Source organism: Lepus europaeus, chromosome 3, assembly GCF_033115175.1.
Source record: "Lepus europaeus isolate LE1 chromosome 3, mLepTim1.pri, whole genome shotgun sequence".
NCBI classification, from domain to species: Eukaryota; Metazoa; Chordata; class Mammalia; order Lagomorpha; family Leporidae; genus Lepus; species Lepus europaeus.
This window is the reverse complement of record NC_084829.1, coordinates 37,416,769-37,436,603: the sequence shown is the minus strand read 5'-3', so window position 1 is coordinate 37,436,603 and position 19,835 is coordinate 37,416,769. Positions and strand designations below refer to the sequence as shown.

The 19,835-nt window shown below is 60.6% G+C and overlaps 1 protein-coding gene and 1 long non-coding RNA gene across 3 annotated transcripts; one reads left to right on the top strand and one right to left on the bottom strand.

Annotated features, from left to right (window-relative positions):
* Window positions 1-2,782: 2,782 nt before the first annotated feature.
* Window positions 2,783-4,058, bottom strand: LOC133756859 (uncharacterized). Its single transcript, XR_009865546.1, has 3 exons — window positions 3,899-4,058; window positions 3,145-3,260; window positions 2,783-2,974 (listed from the first exon to the last, which is right to left on the bottom strand). It is a non-coding gene; the product is annotated as an uncharacterized LOC133756859 (long non-coding RNA).
* A 606-nt stretch (window positions 4,059-4,664) lies between these two features.
* Window positions 4,665-18,849, top strand: MTCH1 (mitochondrial carrier 1). 2 transcript variants are annotated; one of them, XM_062186037.1, is made up of 12 exons: window positions 4,665-5,003; window positions 8,228-8,312; window positions 10,988-11,094; window positions 11,334-11,411; window positions 11,660-11,717; window positions 11,983-12,034; window positions 13,201-13,260; window positions 15,088-15,181; window positions 16,859-16,906; window positions 17,014-17,081; window positions 17,267-17,342; window positions 18,054-18,849. In XM_062186037.1, the coding sequence occupies exons 1-12, from the start codon at window positions 4,683-4,685 to the stop codon at window positions 18,123-18,125; spliced, it is 1,119 nt and encodes a 372-aa protein (XP_062042021.1). In that variant the 5' UTR covers window positions 4,665-4,682; the 3' UTR covers window positions 18,126-18,849. The 2 variants fall into 2 exon arrangements, with proteins under 2 accessions (XP_062042021.1, XP_062042020.1); XM_062186036.1 differs by having other exon boundaries at window positions 15,088-15,232.
* The last annotated feature ends 986 nt before the right edge of the window (window positions 18,850-19,835 follow it).

The following is a 19,835-nucleotide window of genomic DNA, read 5'->3' as shown; positions in this document are numbered from 1 at the left end:
TTACTCAACTCTCTGGATTGAGGGCTGGGATTTTTTTTAAGTCTTATTTATTTGTTTATTTTGAACGGCAGAGTTATAGAGACAGAGAGGTCTTCTATCCACTGGTTCACTCCCCAAATGGCTGCAATGGCTTGGAGCTAGGCTGATCCAGAGCCAGGAGCCAGGAGCCAGGAACCAGGAGTTTCTTCTAAGTCTCCCATGCAGGTGCAGGGGCCTAAACGCTTGGGCCATCTTACACTGCTTTCTCAGGCCATCAGCAGAGAGCCGGATTGGAAGTGGAGCAGCTGAGACTTGAACTGGTGCTCATATGGGATGCCAGCACTGCACGCGGCTGCTTTATCTATCCACAGTGGGAGCCCCAAGGGATTTTTTTTTAACTCCTTTAGAGATTCTAATGTCCAGCCCTGGTCACGTGATGGGGGCCCCTGGTATCCAGGGTCCCACTGAGCATCCAGCAGGGGCACAGACAGTCTAAAGTGCTGAGTTTGGTTCTGTCGACTGGGGTGGGGGGGCGTGGACAGCCTCCAGCTCACCCAGCAGTGTACTCTCCCCTTTACACACACAAACACCTTCTCAGAGACGGCACTGTCTATGTCAGGACTCACACATTCCAGTGCCAACCAGAGCCACCCACGTAGCAGAGCCGGCTGCAGCAGGGTTAGGAGGCCGCTATGTGGGTAGAGACTCCATGAGTCACCAGCTGGGGCACCTTTTGCCCCAGCTGGCCCTGTTATCCATGAGAAGGGTTTTCACTTAAAACCCTGACACCGCCAATGGTTCCCTACCCTCACCAGTACACTTGCCAAACTTCCCTCTCGCGGTGAGGCTGGAGTTCCACGCGACCCCTTTAGGGCAGCCTCGGTTCCTCCGATGTCCGCGTCTGAGCTAACAGGAAGTGGCTGCCCCAGGCAGAGCCACACACTGCTTGGCAGCTGCTCCCAGAGCCCTGAAGCTCACGGTGGTGTGCTGGCTTCGGCTCACAGCAGCATGCGAAGGAGCAGCTGGAGAGAGCACTTACACCGCGGGCACCGGTGAGTGCCGCCAGGGGGGAGCTCTTCCCCAGGGACTCAGACTCTGCCGAGGAGCTGTGGGGCACAGGGAGTCTTCTGGTTTTCCTACTCACGGAAGAATTCGCTGTGCCAGACCCGTTGGCAGCCCTTCCCTGCCCTTTCACACCCCAACATGGCCACTGAAGGACATCAGAGGGATCTCCATGCTGAAGTGCTTTTTTCTGAAGAGTAAAGTTCAGGGCTGGTGTTGTGGCACAGTGCATTAAGCCACTGACTGTGGTGCCAGTGTTCCTTTTGGTCACTGGTTCAAGTCCCGGCTGCTCCACTTCCGATCCAGCTTCCTGCTGATGTGCCTGGGAAAGCAGTGGAGGATGGCCCAAGTGCTTGGGCCCCTGCACCCACATGGGAGACCCAGATGGAGTTCCATGTTCCTGGCTTCAACCTGGCCCAGCCACAGCCATTGCTGCCATTTGGGGAGTGAACCAGCAAATGAGCAAATGGACAATCTCTCTCTCCCCTCCTCCCCCTCTCAGTAACTCTGCCTTTCAAATAAATAAATCTGAAAAAGACAGGAAGAAAGAAAGAATAAGGCTCATACAATAAAGCTCCCAGAGGAAAAGTCTCATTCGCTGAGCTTTCACTATTCCATAGAGGGGGCTTCAAAAAACTTGTAGAAATATGGGGTGACGTGCATTTCCATGGGCTCTTAAGGGTGCCCGTACACCCAGGTAACCCCACCCCGATGGAGGACATTTTCATTCCTCCAGAAAGTTCCTCACGCTTCTTTCCACAGGTACCTGCTCCTGTGATTTTTCTCCTGAGATTTTTGCCAGTTTTGTCTAGTTATTTGTTTGAAAGGTAGGGAGACAGAGACAGACGGAGGGAACTCTTTCATCTGCTGTTTTACTTTGCAAATGCGCACAGGAGCCAGGGCTGCGCCAGGCTGAAGCCAGGAGCCGGCTGCTTGAGCCCTCACCTGCTGCCCCTACAGGGCGCACCACAGCAGGAAGCTGCAGTCAGGAACACAGCTGGGATTGGACCCAGGTCCTCTGAGCTGGCATGTAGCCATCCCACGTGAGATCTTACCCCAGTGCCAAACGCCTGCCCCCCTTGGCTTCAGTTTGTCAAGTACTTTTGCTTTTTCCCTCGTTTTCTAGTAACTCTTCGTGGGCTCCCACCATATTTCAGGCCTTGTGCCAGGATTGGGGTTCAACTACAAACAGGACAGCCCCTGGCCAAGAGCTTCCAGTCTAACGGGGAGACTGGCACCGAGACCGGCAGCCCCAGTGTAGGGAGGCTAGCCCCTGGAGGTGGCCAGTGCGGATGGTGGGGGGACTGCTTGGGGGAGGGGGACACCCACCCACCCAGAGCTAACTGTTACAGCGTCTGCACGCTGTATCCTCTCAGGGAGTACAGTCTCCCTCAAGTTGCAGTCTGTACTTCCTTCCCAAGTACACTGGCTTGTTTTCCACCACGTCCGATTGTACATTTTCCCTCTGAAAGTTTCCTTTCGATGGCTCTGTTATCTCACATTCCCAGAGGGATTTACCTTCCTGTTTTCCCACTTACTCTCATGGTTGGAATGTGCCAGTGAGTGGTTTGTAATGTTTTTTTTTTTTTTTTTATGGAGGATTTTCTTCCTGTTCTGCTTGTTGTCCCTATGACCTCTGGGTTGTAGTAGCAAGAACTTCAAAAAGTACACAGGGGGAAAAATAGATTATTTTAGTGAAAAAAAATCATTTTAATCTACACATACAAGGGGGCTCCAAAAAGTTTACAGAAAATGTGTATTAAGAAAAAAACTGGGCCGGCGCCGCAACTCAATAGGCTAATCCTCTGTCTGCGGTGCTGGCACCCTGGGATCTAATCCTGGTCAGGGCTAGAACCGCAGCGGCCATTGGAGGGTGAACCAACAGAAAAAAAGAAGACCTTTCTTGCTGTCTCTCTCTCGCTGTCCACTCTGCCTGTCACAAAAAGAAAAAAAGAAAAAGAAAAATGAAAAAAGAAAAAACTATGCATGGACTTAAGAATTTTTTGCATCAACACACCAGTCAATTTCATTTCATTTTCCCACAGATGTTTTGCCGCCCCCTTGTAGCTATGACACAGAGTGAGATCTGCTTCTGCCTCATACCGTGCGGCCCCAGTGGCTTAACTGATCCGTTTTTACTTTGATATCTTTGCTGGGGGAAATCTTTTAACCACGTAGACACAGTTTACTGCACAATTTATTTATCTCTATATTTGGTGCTGTGGAGGATACAAAAGAAGACAAGTTAATGCCACTGCCGTACACGGAAGGAACCACAGTGTGAAAGGGCCAGAAAAACAGGCAACAATTTAGGTGACCGCAGAAGGCGGAATAAAAGGCCAAGGTCACGTGCAGAAAGAAAAACAGCTGGAGAAAAAAGAGGAGGAAGAGCCCGCGGAAGGGGGAGGTTTTTGCGGGGAAGTTCCAGCAGGAAGGGGAGGCCCACGGCCCACCCCTCCGGCACCCCCCCGGGGCTGGAAGCCCCCGACCTCTGCTGGGCGTTAGCATTGTGCTTGGAACTCCATTGCGGGGCCCCGCTGAGCGCTAACTCCGAGCCGAGCCCGGGCAGAAGGGCGGCCTGCCGAGCGCCCCTGGGGGAGGCTGCGGGGCTGGTGAAAGCCCAAAGCTGTGTCTGAAGCAGAAAGCGGTTGCAAGGGCAGAGAGCCTCGGCGGGGACTGGACCTCAGCGAGAGAGGCCACGGCTGGGAGGGAGGGAGGCCGGCCCTGCGCAGAGCGCCCGGGGCGAGCTGGCCGCAGTGGCCCGGGCTGAGGCGGTGGGCACACTCTGCTGGAGGAGTTCTCCCACCGAGCGCTGGCACCCCGCGGCTGCACCCCCGCAGGCAGACTCAGGACTCACGCGCTTCGGGGGCGCCCCGCACTCGCTGAAATGATCTTCCCCGCGGGCTGTGTGTGTGTGATCGCACGTGAGCCACACTTTCAATCGTGCCCGGCACCGCGTTAGGCGCGACCGTGTCCTTTCCACTAACGATCACGGGCGTCTGGCGCAGCGCCTGCAGGGGAAAGACAGCCTGGCGCGGTGCCTGCGTGCGCTCACACGCAAAGTGTAGCTGGCGCAAGGCGAAGCCCTGCAGAGCCTCGGCCCTCCCGAGTTGCACCAGGCGCTCCCCGGGGTGACACGGGCGCGGAGCGGCGGCTGGGGGAGGGCGTGCGGGGCACCGGCGACGGCCAAGAGGCCACACGGAGGCTGCGGCCCGCGGAGAGCCCGGCTGCAGCAGGAGGCCACGGTCACCCGGTTCTGGGCCGCAAAGGGGCGGGCTCGGGACTGCGGAGAACACTCCTGGAGGGAGGGGCTCGGAGGCGCCTCCGACCATATTGGGGGTGTCTGGCTGCTGGAGCCGCCGATTTGGGGCTCCCGGGGGAGCCTGACGGTCCGCGGAGGCCACCAAAGTTCCCGCGTCCACAGCCTGTGCCGTCCGCGACCCCCGGCACCTAGCCCGCAGCGAAGCGTCCGGCCAGGCCCCGAGCCCGCGAGTGGGCCGAGCCCCAGCGCTCACTGCCCGCCCCGCCTCAACCCGGTGCTCCCCCGCGGCCGGGAGTGGTGCGTCCCGGCCCCGCCCCCTGACGCCTTGGGGGCGTGGCTTCCAGCCACGTGACGGGGAGTGACCTCGCCGCCCCGCTCCATGGGGGCTTCGGACCCGGAAGTGGCGCCTTGGGCTCGCGGCGGTGCCGCGGGGATGGCGGGAGCCGGAGCTGGAGCGGGAGCTCGCGGCGGAGCGGCGGCGGGGGTCGAGGCCCGGGCTCGCGACCCACCGCCCGCGCACCGTGCACACCCCCGCCACCCTCGGCCCGCGGCGCAGCCCTCGGCCCGCAGGATGGACGGCGCGTCCGGGGGCCTGGGCTCCGGGGACAACGCCCCGACCACCGAGGCTCTTTTCGTGGCCCTGGGAGCGGGCGTGACGGCGCTCAGCCACCCGCTGCTCTACGTGAAGCTGCTCATCCAGGTGGGGGCAGGGGCGCCGTAGTGCGATGGGGGCCGACGTGAAGGCGGCAGGCCGGCGTCTGGAGGAGGCTCGGGGCGAGGGAGTTAATGGTGACGGAGCCAATGGCGACTCTGTGGGGAGCGGGCTGGGCACGGCCGGTTCGGGGAGAACGAAGGGGTGGAAAGGGGGGATCCCGTGGGGAGTTGGGAGTGCGGGGGGGGCGGATTTGCAGGTGCAGGGGAGGGGGCGAGGGGATGGAGAGACGAGTTGGAGAGTTGGAGCCCTGGACTTGGATCGGGGAGGGCAGCGGATTGGGGGCGAGGAAGGAAGCAACAGGGTTGGGGGAGGGACGAGAAGTTCGGGCGGATGGATGGAGAGGGGGTTTGGGGGCTAAGGCAGAGTTTAGAGGGTGAGGAACACAGACTAGCTTTCGGGGTAGCGGGCAACCGAGGCTCCGGGTTTACAGAGCTGAGTTTCAATAAGCAGCTTTGGGGGACAAAGGAATGGCGTCAGGGCCCAACACTCGAGAGGCCGGGAAGGACGTCGGATTCGGAGGGGAAGTGGACGGAAGTATTGATTTTAGTGGATTGTGGGAGAGCGAGCGGTCGGTTTACCGGAGCTGGGGGCTCTGGATTTGATGTTGGGAGGAGAGGGGTGGGTTCTGGGGGAGGAGAGCAGACCCCTGCGACGCACTGGGGGAGAGGAGTGGCAGCGGTGTGTCTGGAGAGGGGAGCGAGGAGGAGGCTTTTAGGGGGAAAGGGATGACGCATTTGGAGAAGAAAATGGAAGTCAGGGTTGGGGTGGGAATGGCCGGCGTTGTGTCTGGGGGAGGGGCTGGGAGGGAGTACTGGACTGGGGCGGGAGGGGGCTGGCAGGGAATGAGGCCTGTGCCGGAATGTCTCTGGAACTCGGATGCAGGGTTACTCGGCGTGTTTGGTGGAGGCCAGTGTGCTGGAAGGGATCATGCGTTTGGCACACTTAGGTGGGCGTGACATGGGCTTAGTTTTGACGGGGATGGTTTGGGCCTGGCCTGGTATCTGAGGGTGTAGGTGACAATCCGGAGGCCCACCTGAGCTTTGAGGTTTGATTTGAATTGACGCCACTGGGCGTCATATTGCACCGTCCTTCCAGCTGGACTGAGATGGTGAGAGAGAAAATCGGAATGAAAGGGAGGGCCCGATTGGATGCTGGGGTCTGAAGATTGGGGTGATAGACTTCAGGGGACCCCACTGGGGTCTTCGTGGAAATGGCTGCTGGGGGGAGATGGCGTCTGGCTGTGATTTGGGGGTGAGGGCTGCTGCTCGTACAGGGTTAGCGTTGGAGTTACAGCAGGAGAAGCGCAGATTTGGGAGAGAAACAGGACATTGGCGCTGGTGGTGACTGAATGAGCCATGAGGGCCCTGGGAGCTGAGGGAGTAGAATCGGGTGAGGCCGGGGTTTTAGGGTGGCAGGTGCCGGACCACGAGGAATGGGTGAGGGAACTGGGGGTGTGGCTTTGTTATTTGGGGGATGGTGGGTTGGTTGGCAGGTTTGAAAAGAAATGTGGTGAATGAGGGAGACCAAAGGATGAGGACTGGAAGGGAGGGGGTGGCCTCTCTGATCTGAACCCTGTAGAGCTGCGCTTGTCCTGTTGTACGGTGAGATCTTAATGGGTATAGCTTGGGAATCAGAGTGACCTCTTGCAAAAGATTATCGTCTTGGGGGGCAGGAGTAGATCCGATTCAGGGGTGTTAAATTAGGTGAGTGAGACTGTAGTGCCTTACGTCAGGTATGGGGGTGTGAGGTTTGTAGGGTTGGAGGCTTGAAGATGATGGACTCGCCCTGCCGGGATCTGCCAGAGGGCCCAGCGTGGGCTGTGGTTAGAACTCGGCTCAGAGAGTTGGGGGTGGAATGAGGTGAGTGTGGCTTGGGAACAAGTTATTAAAACTTGGAGGTGAGAGGAATGGGGTGACAAACAGCCAGGGTAAGCTGAGTACAAGTTAAGCCAATAGACTCAACAGGTGTGGGAGCCGTGGGGGATTTAAGATAGATTTAAGCCACAAGCCGTAGCAGAGGGCACAAGTCGGAGCTGAGGGCACGGAGGGAACACCGCCTGCACCTGAGAGAATGAGGTCAAAGCAAAGCTAAACTCAGAGCTCCCTGCTTGTAAGCCAGAAGGGACACAGAGCCCACTGTCTGGCTCAGCTGGCTGCTCCCTTTCTGCCCCTCCCCAAGCTGGAATCTTTGTTTTTTCAAGATGATTCCCATAACAGTGTGGGAGGGGGTCGTTAAATTTACACTTAGTAATCTGTCACAGATCTCAGAGGCAGGCCCCAAGGGGCGGCCTGAGTGGGGTGAGGAGACAGGAGATCCAGACCAGCGTTCCCAGAAGCCCCATCCAGGGCATGGGGCAGAGCTGCCTGGCCTGCCATCTGCCCCCTCCCACGGCCAGGAGGAGCCGCCCTGGTCCCTGGGCCAGCAGGCTTGCTTGGGGGCCAGAGGCCCCTCGGAGGGAGGGGAGGCCTTTGCTCCCACACGCTTTGTCTGCCGTCTGGCAGCGGGGACCCCTGCTTCTCACGCGGCTGTGGACGCCTTGGTCTTTCACGCAAGCACTTTCACCGTACTCAGCGTTTGTACAGCAGCCGTGAACACAGCCCTGCAGAAGTGGGGGTCGTTTTGTCCCTGGCCTGTAGAATGACCGAGCTTGGAACGCGGTGGAGGAGGCGTTTGGGGAGCAGCTGGGGTGGGAGGTGCCAGTGCGCTCAGGCCTGGGGGTGGGAGTGCTGGACACGCAGGTGTGCGCAGCAGGCATGGCGGGAAGGAGTGTCGGACAAACTTCGGGTGACGTGGAGCTGAGCCGTCTGAGCGCTGGGACTGAGATCTGGCTGTGACGTGATTGAGAGTCACCGCGCTGGAACTGAGGCTGGGTTGTAGCCGTTCGTCTGCAGAGGAGACGTGCCAAGTGGGGCTTGCAGCATGCTGCGGCGGCGGGGGGGGGGGGGGTCTCTGCCCTGGCAGTAGGCGGGGTGTGAGGGGCAGCTCGTTGGGGGTGACTGAGTGTGGTCGGGTAGAACCGAGGACTGGGCATGTGTGGAGCGATGAGGCGGTGCCGACGGTTACGGGACACCCAGGGAAGCTTTGGTGAGTTCTGATGGGGGAACAGGAGCACCGTTAGGGTTTGTGGGAGAGGAGTCGGGGCCTGGGAAAGAGGAGCCGTGGGACCAAACCACAGCGGAACCTTCCTTTTGTCTCTGTTAATTCTCAAGGTGGGTCACGAGCCGATGCCCCCCACCCTTGGGACCAATGTGCTGGGGAGGAAGGTCCTCTACCTGCCGAGCTTCTTCACCTACGGTGAGTGCGCGCCCCCACCAGGAAGGACGCGTGAGGGATGGGCGAGCAGGTGCAGCTGGCCCTGGGAGCACCTGTGCGGCAGTGGGACCCAGAGTTGTGCAGTCTGGAGGAGGGGCCGTGTGCATGTCATCCCTGCCTCCTCGGGTTGTATGTGGAAGCTTTTCTGCTTCCCTGTTACTCCAGTGGGCAGCCTGGGGGGCTCTCCTGGGCTCTGTTCTGCCCCCACCCTCCCCAGCTGCCCAGTTTCCTCACTTTCCCCTGGCAGTAGCGTCTACACTCTGGGGTGCCTCCAGCCACCGGCTGTAGAACCGTGTGCAGTCAGTCACAGCTTCGCCTCTGTGTGCCCTGACCGTCCACCTGAGCTGGGGCAGGCAGCTCACCTGCCGTGACCCTGCTGTGCTGGCCGCCTGCAGTCAGGGCAGCGTCGTCCTGCCCAGCCCAGCCTGTCCCTGTTGGCTCTGCCTGCACCGAGAGAGCCACCTTCCCCTTCTGCTGCTCGCTCCTGCCCGCAGGTGCCTGCTGGCCAGCACCTTCTCAAGTGCGCCGTTGGTATCCGCCACCTAGTCCTCACCCTTGCCTTCTTTATTTTATTTTTTAATTTATATATTTGAGAGGCAGAGAGAGAGAGAGAGAGAAAGGTCTTCCACTCACTGGTTCACTCCGCAATGGCTGGAGCTGCATGGATCCAAAGCCAGGAACCAGGAGCTTCGAGGTCTCCCATCTGGGTGCAGGGGCCCAGGACTTGAGCCATCTTCTACTGCTTTCCCAGCCATAGCAGAGAGCTGGATCAGAAGTGGAGCAGCCAGGACTCGAACCCGTGTCCATATGGGATGCCGGCACTGCCTCACCCCCTACGCCACAGTGCCGGCCGTACCCTTGCCTTCTTTAAACATGCCCTTTCTCTCTGTGTTCACAGCCAGAGGTCCCTTCCTGGCCAGTCCCCTGTGTTTCCCCCACCTCTGCTCTGACCTGTTTGGACAGGACAGAATGTTCTCTGGAAGTCTCTTTCTGCTAAGTAACTAGGGGTCAGGTGTCCTGTTCCTCTTCTGTTTGTGTCCCATTGTTGAGCGCATAATCCAGGGCCAGACAGAACAGGTCATTTTGGTTTTGCTTAAAGATTGTCGGTGTGTGGGAGTATCAGAGAAGTGGGAAGACATCCGTCCGTAGTACGTTGCGTGCAGAGATGGTGCAAGATTTGTGGACAACTGGGGGGTGGGCTGCCACGCTCTTCCTTGTGGTTTCTACGTAGCCCCTCGGGCTGTGGTATGAGTGGCTCAGGCTGGGGAAACTCAGAGCATCGCTGTTTGTGTTACCCAGCTGTTCCCGGACAGCCTCAGGGTCGAGGGGTCTCTATCCCACCTGGCTGCTTCCTGCAGAGCACCCTCCTGCCCTCCCCCCCACACCCCATTTAGATGGGTGCTGTTTCAGTCCAGGTGTCGTGAGCACCTGTCTTTAGGTATTTCCAGACTCCACACCTGCTCTGGGGTCGGGGAGGCGAGGTGTGTTCGGGATCTGCTCCTGCCGTGTCCTGGTCGAAGCTCCACGCTGGGGGGCAGTAGGGTTTCCAGGCATGGCAGACAGGCCCTGCGGTGATGGAGCCCCGGCCCTTTGAGCCACAAAGGCCTCAGTCGGCATTTTGGCGTTTCTTTCTCTGCTCCCTTGTTCATAATTCGCTTGGGAAATAGGTGTCCTTACCCACTTTGTACTGGTGGGCAAATCAGATGGGAAGCAGTGAGTGTTTTGCTCCAGATCTTAATTGAGGCTTTGTCCCCGTAGCTCCCTTTTGCTGACTCTGACCTCCCCTCCCCCAAAACAAACCTTCCTCTGCCTGTTCTCTCGTGAGGTAGGAAGCCGGGCCCACGTGTGCAGGCAACAGGTGCACTCAGCCCTGGAAAGCCCTTGGCGCGGGCTGGGACGGCCAGTGGCTGGGCTGGCAGACGTGTGGCTGGAGGACAAGGCCTGTTTGCTTGTTGCTGCCTCTGTGCGGTGCTAGAGAGCTACAGCGTGGATCAGAAGGGAGACCACATTGTCTGAGAGAGGATTCTGTGAGCTTCCAGGTACCTTATACAAACAGGCTGCTTTAGTTGAACGTAGTTCAAAAGTTGACGTCAGATAGAACAGTGAGGCACCATGGGAGCCCCAGGTCCAGCTTCTCCGACGTCACAGTACTTGGTGGACTCGTCATCGGTGGGCCTGTGTTAGCTGCTGCTCCTCACACATGCTGGTGGGTGCCCGGGGTGGCCGGACACGGCGGTGGTGCGTAAAGGGGACCCTTGCTCTTCCTTCCTTTCCTCCCTCGGGCTGCGTGCTTCATCACTGCCCGCTGGTGTTGTCTTTCCCCCTTTTTTCTTTGCCATGAGAAAAACGTCTTATGAGCAACAAGATTGCTTCTGGGCTGCATCGCGTAGGTGGGGACTTGGGAAACCGTAGCTGTTTGCCAAGTAGGCTTTCGAAGCGGAAAAAGAGAACATGGTGAACTTGGTAGTCAGAGTGCTTTAGAGGTTTGACACAGCGGAGCAGGGGCCAGAAGAAGGGGAAGACTTGGGGCGAGGGCCTGGCCATTTCCGAATCCTGGCAAGGCCCCTCCCGCGGCCACAGCAGGGCCGAGCGGCAGGTAGCCTGCGAGTGCGTGTGACCCGGCTGGGTGTGACGCTGCCGCCTCTGCTGTCTTACAGCCAAGTACATCGTGCAAGTGGATGGGAAGATAGGGCTGTTCCGAGGCCTGAGCCCTCGGCTCATGTCCAATGCCCTTTCTACCGTGACCCGCGGCAGCATGAAGAAGGTGAGCCCGCGGGAAGCTGGGACCCGTCGCCCGGGGTTCCCCCAAGCTCCCAGCCGCCCCCAGAGGGGCCCTGAGGGGGTCCCTGATGGTCACACGTTGAGTGGCGAGCTGGGGAGGGCCCCATGCCACAGCCCTCTGCTGTGCCAAAGCTGTGAGAGCACACGGGGGCTCGCTCCTTCCCGGGGCTGCAGCACAGTGCCCCGGTGCGACTTGGGCCGTGGTCTGTGTCCGTATGCCAGGTGTTCCCCCCGGATGAGATGGAGCAGGTTTCCAACAAGGATGACATGAAGACTTCTCTGAGGAAAGTGGTGAAGGAGGTGGGCACCGCCGCTGGAGACGGGGCGTGGAGGCTGCTGACCTCTCGTCGCCGACTCGGGCGGCTCCTGTGTGTCGGTGGGGGGATGGGAGCCCTGCCCCGCACACTGCTAGCAGGGGTGGGTTGGGGCGGGCAGCAGGCACAGCCATCCTCAGCAGACTCCTGTGTGGGGGCCGCGGGGGCCCCGGGCCCCATCCCCCCATCCCCGAGACGAGCCTGACCATACCTTGGCCCTCTGCTGTCTTCCAGACCTCGTACGAGATGATGATGCAGTGTGTGTCCCGCATGCTGGCCCACCCCCTGCACGGTGAGCCGCGCTGGGGGGACTGCGGCGGTGACCCTGGGGACCATGGCGAGGAAGGGGTGAGGGTTGGGAGGATCCCACCGGGCCCTCACCAAGGAGGGATTGTCCGGGAGTCTTTTCCAAAGGGAGCTGGGCCTCTCCGTAGGCTGAGGACGCGAGGTGGGGTGGGAACCCCGAGGCCCTGGTCCCCGGGCTGCGACCGTGCTCTCCGTGGCCGGGTGTCCCAGGCCCGGCCCAGCACGTCATCTCTGTGTTTTCTTCTCCTCAGTCATCTCGATGCGCTGCATGGTGCAGTTTGTGGGCAGGGAGGCCAAGTACAGGTAGGTAGTCGGGGCCCTCCAGGCGTGCTGGGACACCATTGCTGACCTAGCTCTGCGGCCTGGCTGCAGGGGGGTGGGGGAGTGGCTTCCACAGCAGCCACCTGGGACCTTTTCTCTGCTCCATCTCTCACCGGGGGCTGCCCTGGATGGGCCGAGGTGCCTTGCAGAGGGACAGTGGGATTGGAGTCTGCCCCCGGGGTTGATGCTGCCACTTCTCATGAGCTGGGGTCCCCCAGACGCTAACGGCTTCTCCAGCCGGTGCACAGCCTGGCTCGGAGCTCTTCGGGTCCTCTCCTAGGAGGTCGTCACTTGTCAGCAGATACTTCCCTAGATCTGCGGTGGCACTGAGCTGGGTGCCGGACGTGGCCCTTTGCCGTGGCCCTTTGCCATGGCAGCCCTGCCCCCTACCCTGTGAGGTGCAGTGCGGTGCGGGCCAGGAGCAGGGTCCTGCAGGTACATGGCAGGAAGGCGTGCCCGCCTCACCTCCACACCCCACCCCACCCGGTGCCTCATTTGGGGTTCCCCAATGGGAAGCCGGCTTGTTCCCCCAGACTGGATGAAAGATGGGAGATGGGGCCAGCAGGGAATAATGTGGCTCCACCACAGTGGGGGCTGGCAGGAGAGGGCGCCCAGCCCAGGGCTTTGGCTCTGGCTGTCTTCCTCTCTACCAGAGAGCCGCCACGTGGGCCAGGCCGGCTGCTGGTCTGCCACAGCTCACAGAGCCGCTTCTGCCTTTCAACTTGACTAGGATAGCCTGGGGCGTGCTGGCCGCTGGCCTCCGGTCCGGGGCTCCCTGCCAGGGAGGGCCAGAGCCTTGTCCGTGCTGCAGGCGGGGCCTCCTGCTGCAGGGCCCTGGCTTCCTGCTCTGGCCTCCAGGAAGGTCCCTGGCTCCGCCCCCTGCCCCTAGTGCACTTGATGCTATTCCTGGTCCCACGGAACACGGCGGGAGAGGACCCCCAGGTCTGCTGCCCGTGGGTTGTTGGGTTTCCCTAGGTTCCGTGAGCCGGGTACCCCTCAGCCACGGGAGCACTCTTTCTTCCGCACAGGGGGCATTTCAGAATCACGCGCCTGCATCCCGGCCAGGCCTGCGTGGACCTGAGCGGAGCTCTCGCTGGGCTCTGTCCATGACCGGGCGACCTTGTGTCTCTGTCTTGTTCTCTTCACAGCGGTGTCCTGAGCTCCATCGGGAAGATTTTCAAAGAGGAGGGGCTGCTGGGATTCTTTGTGTACGTGAGTTTGCCCCGCCCTAGCGGCCTGGCGCATGGCTCTTCTAACACGTGCTCCTGACTCTGTAGGCCGAGGCTGCTGGCCTCAGCCTAACCACAGGGGTCTGCTTCAGCCTGAGCAGCTGCAGCCCAACTCCAGAGAGCTCGGTAGCGTGTCTGAGCCAGGATCCTCACCACCAAGGCTGCCTGGCCCCTTTCAGGTCACGGCCCATGTCCGGTACACTGGGGACACCAGGCCTTATCCATTCACCCCAGGCCTGGAGCTGAGGCTGGGATGGGGCTGGGCTGAGGCCGGGCATGGGGCTGCTCTTCATGATCCGGGCACTGCACAGTCTTGGCCTCACTGACAGCAAATACTGCACATCTGTGTCCTGAACACTGGCAGTCACGGGCTGACTCCGGCTAACGGATTCTGTTTCTCCCAGCATTTCTGACAAATTGGGTGTTAATGTTTAACATTTAAGGTATTTCACACACAATCCATATGTCTTACCTTCTCTTTAAGAGTCAGAAAACCTGGCCATCAGCTGGGGCCCAGGGGCCTGCTCCGTGGCCGGGCACGTGGGCTCCTGATGGCCAGTCTCGAGCACTCTCGTCCCACACCCCCCTTAGTTCACCCTACAGAAAGCTCCTGCTGCTGCCCCTGCTCAGAGTCAACCACAGCCAGAGCCGGGAGCTGGCCGATGAACGGGGCCTGCGTTTGCCTTGCTGAGGCCCAGGCATGGTGGCGCGCTGTTGTGAACAGAGCGCGCTAGACGTGAGACTGAGGGAGCGAGACCTCTATGTTGTGGTGTTCCAGTTGGCCAGGTCATTTTATTTACGGCGCCTTGTTTAACCCAGAACCTATGTATGTAGGGTGTGTGTACGCACACCTACGCATACATGATTCTCAGCGGGCAGAGACACGTGTGTGTCCATGTGCGCATACAGACAGGGGAATACATGTTTGCCCTTGGACCTGGTGCACCACGCCTCGAAACCAGGCAGTGCCAGCTCCGGCACCTCCCACGTTCTCTTCTGGGTATGACTGGGAGACCCAAGCAGCAAGTGTTTACTTACCCTGTGGGTTCTTTTGCCCCACACGACTCTGGAACAGGTGAAAAACACGCGGTGCGGTACTCAGAAAGCACCCAAGGGTGTATGTGCACAGTCAGGAGCCAAGGCCGAGGACTGCCCGTGGCTTTCAGAAAGGTTCGTTTTATTCGTATCCCTCGATCCGTACAGGTGTTCAGTGTGTTCCCTCTGAACGTTTCCAATAGTTTGTAAGGAAGTCTTTACAAATTCAGAGGGGAGGAGCTTCCCCCTCCCAAGAGCCAGCCGCTCCGCTGGAGAGCCTCGCAGACTGCTGCTCCACTCGCGGTCGGCCTGGGGACCGCCACGTGGAGCCCGCCCTTTGGTTTCTAGAGCTGTTCACTCAGGGCCGCTGCTTGGAGCCGAGATGCGGGAACTGTGGTTGACAGAGCAGACACGGCGAGCTGCGTGTTTTGTGAGAGCTGGTTGGGTACAGGGGCCAGGGGAGAGCGTCCAGCCTCTTTCACACGTTCTCAGCTTGATGCCTGGCTCCTGTGGTTCGCTCCTGAGATGTGCACTAACCCGCAGAGCAGGCGTGGCCCTGCATCCCTCCCAGGGGAGAGGAGCCCCGCCTTCCCAGCATGGGTCACCTCGGGCCACCCAGCACCCGCAGGCTCCCTTCCTGAGGCTCGGACGCTGGACGCTGGACGTGCCGACGTTTGGGGCTTGGACACCGCTGCTGGCTTCTTGGCTGCGGGGCCCCCAGGAACGCTCCCCCTCCCTCCCCCGCTCACGTTTGCTCACCTTGTTTTGTAGCGGCTTAATCCCTCACCTCCTGGGCGATGTGGTTTTCTTGTGGGGCTGTAACCTGCTGGCCCACTTCATCAATGCCTACCTGGTGGATGACAGCGTGAGTGACACCCCAGGGGGGCTGGGAAACGACCAGAATCCAGGCTCCCAGGTTGGTTGGAGCAAGGGCTCGTCCTTCTTTCCATGCACTGCTGATGCCCAGGGGCCGCGGAGACTCGGGGCTCTGGGACTCTGAGCACCAGGCTCTGAGGGAGGGCCTCGGGGGTCCTGGGAGTCCGCTTTGCCAAGTGGGAGGGGCACGGGGTTGGGGGGAAGGGGTGGGAGGAATGGCTTCAAAAGGCAAGGCTCCAGATGGTCCCCAGAGCCGAGAGGCATTTCTGGGCTGCCGGTCTCTGGGTGGAAGCCGGCCCTGGCTTTTCTGAGGCTGCTTTGGGACACTGACCTGACTGGGCTCAGCAAGTCAGAAGGTGGAGCCTCTAAGAGTGCCAGTCCCTTGGCCTTGCCTCGGGTCTTAGGCTTCTCACAGCATTCTGCGGCCAGGCCGCCTCTGCACTTCGTGAGGGGAACAGAGCAGGTGCCACAGCCCGCTTCCACACGCAGGCTGAGGGCAGGGTCAGCAAGGGAGGTCAGCAAGGAAGAGTATGGCCTAGGCTTAGCCCAGTCTGTCCCCAGTGGACCTCTAGCCTGGCATAGGCAGGCCTCCCCGGGTCAGCCCTTCTGCAAGGCGGGTGTTGAAGAAACCTCTGTGTGCCTGATGGCTGACTGGTGGTCAGGGGCGGGGTGGGCCGGGCTCTTGGCAGGCAGCCATTCTGACAGCAGGATTGCCCGGGAAGGTAGGTGAGGGGCCTGGGGACCCATCTGTCGGAATCGCCTGGGCGCAGCGGGGGTCATGATCCACGTATGTCTGTGTCTGTCGTGTTTGTGTCTGGGCCCAGGGCTGTGCTCACGGGAACACTGGCTGGCCCTTCGACTGGGCAAGTGAAATCTTAACAGGCCTGCCGCCGTAAGCAGATTCAGTGCCCGCAATGGCAGTGGCCCCTGCCTGCAGTCCCGCCCTGCCTCGGGGGCCATGTGGGCGGGGGAGCTGCTGCCGCCCCACACTCATCCCAGTAAGCCGGGACAGCTGAGGCAGTGTGGAGTGAGGCAGAGGCGCACAGCTGCGCGGCCTCTCTGGTCCAGGTGGGCAGCTGTCGGACCAGGGCTGCTGCCCTCACACCAGCCGGCAGCTCCATCCGAAGTTTTCTTAGGTGTTTTGCTCTGTGTGGCTTCATAGCCAAGACGAGGCTGCCAGGCGTGGCAGAGCCTCTGCTGGGCTCTGTGGCGTCCCCGTGCTGGGATGGCCCCTCCACAGGAAGCTGGGGGGGGGTGGCTCGTCACCTTCCCTTGTTGGGGTTATTTCCGGGGCAACGTGGGGATCTGCAGGGGCGAACGCCTGGTGTCTGCCTGCCTCCCACCCCAAGGCCTGGATTCTGCCACCGGCTGTCAGGGTGACAGCAGAGAGCTTTACATAGGTTCCGCCGACTGCGTAGTGAGCCGACAGGCCGCTCAGTGCCCTTCACTGAGCTCCCCGCCATCCACTTAGCCCCTCTGCCTGCCAGGTCTTCTGGCTCTGACTGCAAGGCCGTGGGAACAGCTGGGAGGGGGAGGGGCCCGCAAGGCAGGCAGGGTGCACAGCGTGTGTCTGGAGGGTGTACAGGGTGAGGTGAAGGGGACAGCAGGGCTGACGTCTGGTCTGCAGGAGCCTGTGGCAAACCCCGCCCCCTCTCTGTCCCCTCAGTTCAGCCAGGCCCTGGCCATCCGGAGCTACACCAAGTTTGTGATGGGGGTAAGTCGGCCGGCGGGCCACCGCCCGGGACGGGGATGAGACATTGTCAGCACAGCTGTCCCTGTTCCCCAGGCTGGGCGGGGCACTCAGGTCTCTCCGGCTTGCAGATCGCGGTGAGCATGCTGACATACCCGTTCCTGCTGGTCGGCGACCTCATGGCGGTGAACAACTGTGGGTGAGTTTGTACCCCTCTGTGCCCTTCCTGTAGCACCCCCTCCACCTGGGCTGCGGCGGGGCTTCCTCTGGGCGCCACCAGGTCCCTCCAGGAAGGACCCGTGCTCTCGGGATGTGGGCGGTGGCAGTTCGGAGGCTGACCTCTGCCCGTGCTCTGGTCTGACACGCACCCTCCTTCCTGGGCAGGCTGCAGGCTGGGCTTCCCCCCTACTCGCCAGTGTTCAAGTCCTGGATTCACTGCTGGAAGTACCTGAGCGTGCAGGTGAGCAAGCTCGGGGGAGGCTTTTCCTTTCTTGCCACGTCCACACGTGCACTCTGCACGGAGACACGGGTGTGGGGGAATCTAATGTCGTGAGTAGAGTGGAGAAAGAGAATAGAGACACTTGGCTTAATGCACTGAAGTTAAAAGTGTCACCTTATTTCAGAAAGGATTGAGGTGGGTACGTGGATTTACTTAACAATTCCTCATCAGACAAGGATGAGGGCGCTCTGACCCACATGGTGCGTGGTGAGGCCCAACACTTCTTATCCCCGGGCCACAGGGGCCACTGGACCAGTCGGGGTGGGAGGCCAGCTGGCCCTCTGCGGCCAACAGTGTTGGCTTCTTGGGTTCTGAGCCCCTGGACCCAGCGCCTGGCCTTGCCCTTTTCTGGCCTTTGTTTGCCTGGCAGTGGAGCAGGGCAGGGGCCGCGGGAGCAGGCAGGCTGCAGAGAGGGCGGATGGCGGGGAAGCAGCGGGGGGACACACGCACTTCTTCCTTGCACTCGGCTCCCTCTGCTTGCACCACGACCTCACCACGGGGCTTTGCAGTCAGAGGAGCAGTGAGTTCCTTGGGGGTTTCCTATGAGTAGCCCCACGGACCCTGGCACCCTGGGGCCTGGAGGCCCCGCCCCCTTCTGCTTCAGTGCGGGCAGGCTCTGGCCTTTCTCTCCAAGGGTGCAAACCTCAGCGTCTGTCCCCGGTCCCTCCTCAGGGCCAGCTCTTCCGTGGCTCCAGCCTGCTTTTCCGCCGGGTGTCATCAGGCTCGTGCTTCGCCCTGGAGTAACCTGAATCAGCCCAGAAAACACCGGCTCAGCCTGGCCGCCGCCGGTGAGGCCTGCTCCTCTCGGGACGCCTCGGACAGCTCCAGCCCAGCGAGACCCAGGCGTGCTCCTGCCCGGCTGGGGTCACTTTCCATATTTGCCACATGTCTGTCCGGAAGTGGGGCAGGGGTGGAGCTGCACCCAGTGGGTTGGGTCACCTGTTGGGCCTGGGAAGGGGGTGTGGGGGTGGGAATTGGGGCGGAATCCCCTTCTCAAATTTGCTGATCTGCCTTGTGCCAGAGAATGACTTGTGGAAGCCTGGGGTGGGTAAACAGATACCAGCGGGGCCAACTCCCACCCCTCCCACCCCCGCAGTGGGCCCTGGTCTCATCCCACGGCTCAGCCGGGAGCAGTCACTCCCCTGCTTTGTAAATAGGGCGTGACCCCTCACGAGGCCGCCGTCGTGTGGGCTTGTGCTCGGAGGCTGGCGCTAGGCCCTGCCTTCATGTCTCTCAACACTACCACCTGCCAGGCGGGCAGCACCTGCTCGGGACAGAAAGTTGTGTGGTGTGCCAGGCTCTGTCCCTCACCTGCTCGTCCGTCCCGTGTGGCGCCTCGTGCAGGACCTGCTTCCCTGTGCGCTTGTGAGTGCCCGGCAGTGAGCACCTGTGTGTCTAGTCCTCCCCGTTTTCAAAGCTCCTGGTAAGATCTGACCTTGTCGCCCTCGAATAAATGTGTTGGTGGTGATTCGGAGTTTCGTGGGGAGTCTCTTGTGGGCGTCGGATATCTACAGGGTCTGTTTCCACCTTTCCTGCTGGGGTGACAGAGAGCAGAGAGCCACAGGGCTGGCGTCTGCGCGGCCTGGGCACATAGGGGCCGGGCTTGGTGTGAGTCAGGTTCAGGGCAGACCATGGAGCTGTTAAGATTTCATTTATTTAATTGAAAGGCAGAGTGAAAGATGGGGAGAGCGAGAGAGAGCTTCCAGCTGCTGGTTCCATCCCCTAATGGCCGTGATGGTCAGGGAAGCCAGGAGCCCGGAACTCCATCTGGGTCTCCCCCGTGGGTGCCAGGGGCCCAAGCACCTGGACCATCTTCCTCTGCTTTCCCAGGCGCGTTAGCTGGAAGTCAGACTGGAAGGAAATGGGCGGGACTGGAACCTGCCAGCGTCACAGGTGGCTGCTTAACCTGCTGTGCCGTGACGCCCGCCCTGAGGTGCCAGTTCTCGAAGCAGCAGCTCCAGCTTCGACCTGCGGAAGCAGACCTGTGCGGGCGCCGGGTGCCTGCATAGCAGTGACCCTGCTCCTAGCGTGGTGCCCTTCAGTGAGGCACGGGGACGGGCCAGGTTGGCAGCACCTGGCTGCAGAGGGTCTGCCTCACAGCCTGCTCCCCTCTCCGGCCCAGTGTGGTTTCCCACAGCACTGACCGCTGTTCGGGGGTATCTTTTCTTCCTGCAGATTTCCCTTCAAGTCCTAGTTCACCCTAATTCAGGGAGCCTGGCATCTGAGCCTGTGCTGAGCTGGCCGCGAAGGCCCGTCCTCTGACAGCCATGTCCTCCCGGGGGCAGTGGGACAGCGGCGGCACCTTTCTTCTGACAAGGCCACTCGGGTATTTATGACAGCATTCTGGGCCAGACCAAATCAGCTTAAAACTAGCCTGCCATAGCTGCGCTGCGTCTTGAGTTCCTCCCGTGGTTGCCTTGGCAGGCACAGTGGTTTTGTGGGCCTTACGTGGCC

Coding starts and splice junctions, on each gene's coding strand:
- MTCH1 (XM_062186036.1), top strand. CDS start 4,683: ATGGGGGCTTCGGACCCGGAAGTGGCGCCTTGGGCTCGCGGCGGTGCC. Junction 15,233..16,858: donor ACCAGAATCCAGGCTCCCAG/GTTGGTTGGAGC, acceptor CTGTCCCCTCAG/TTCAGCCAGGCCCTGGCCAT. Junction 16,907..17,013: donor ACACCAAGTTTGTGATGGGG/GTAAGTCGGCCG, acceptor TCCGGCTTGCAG/ATCGCGGTGAGCATGCTGAC.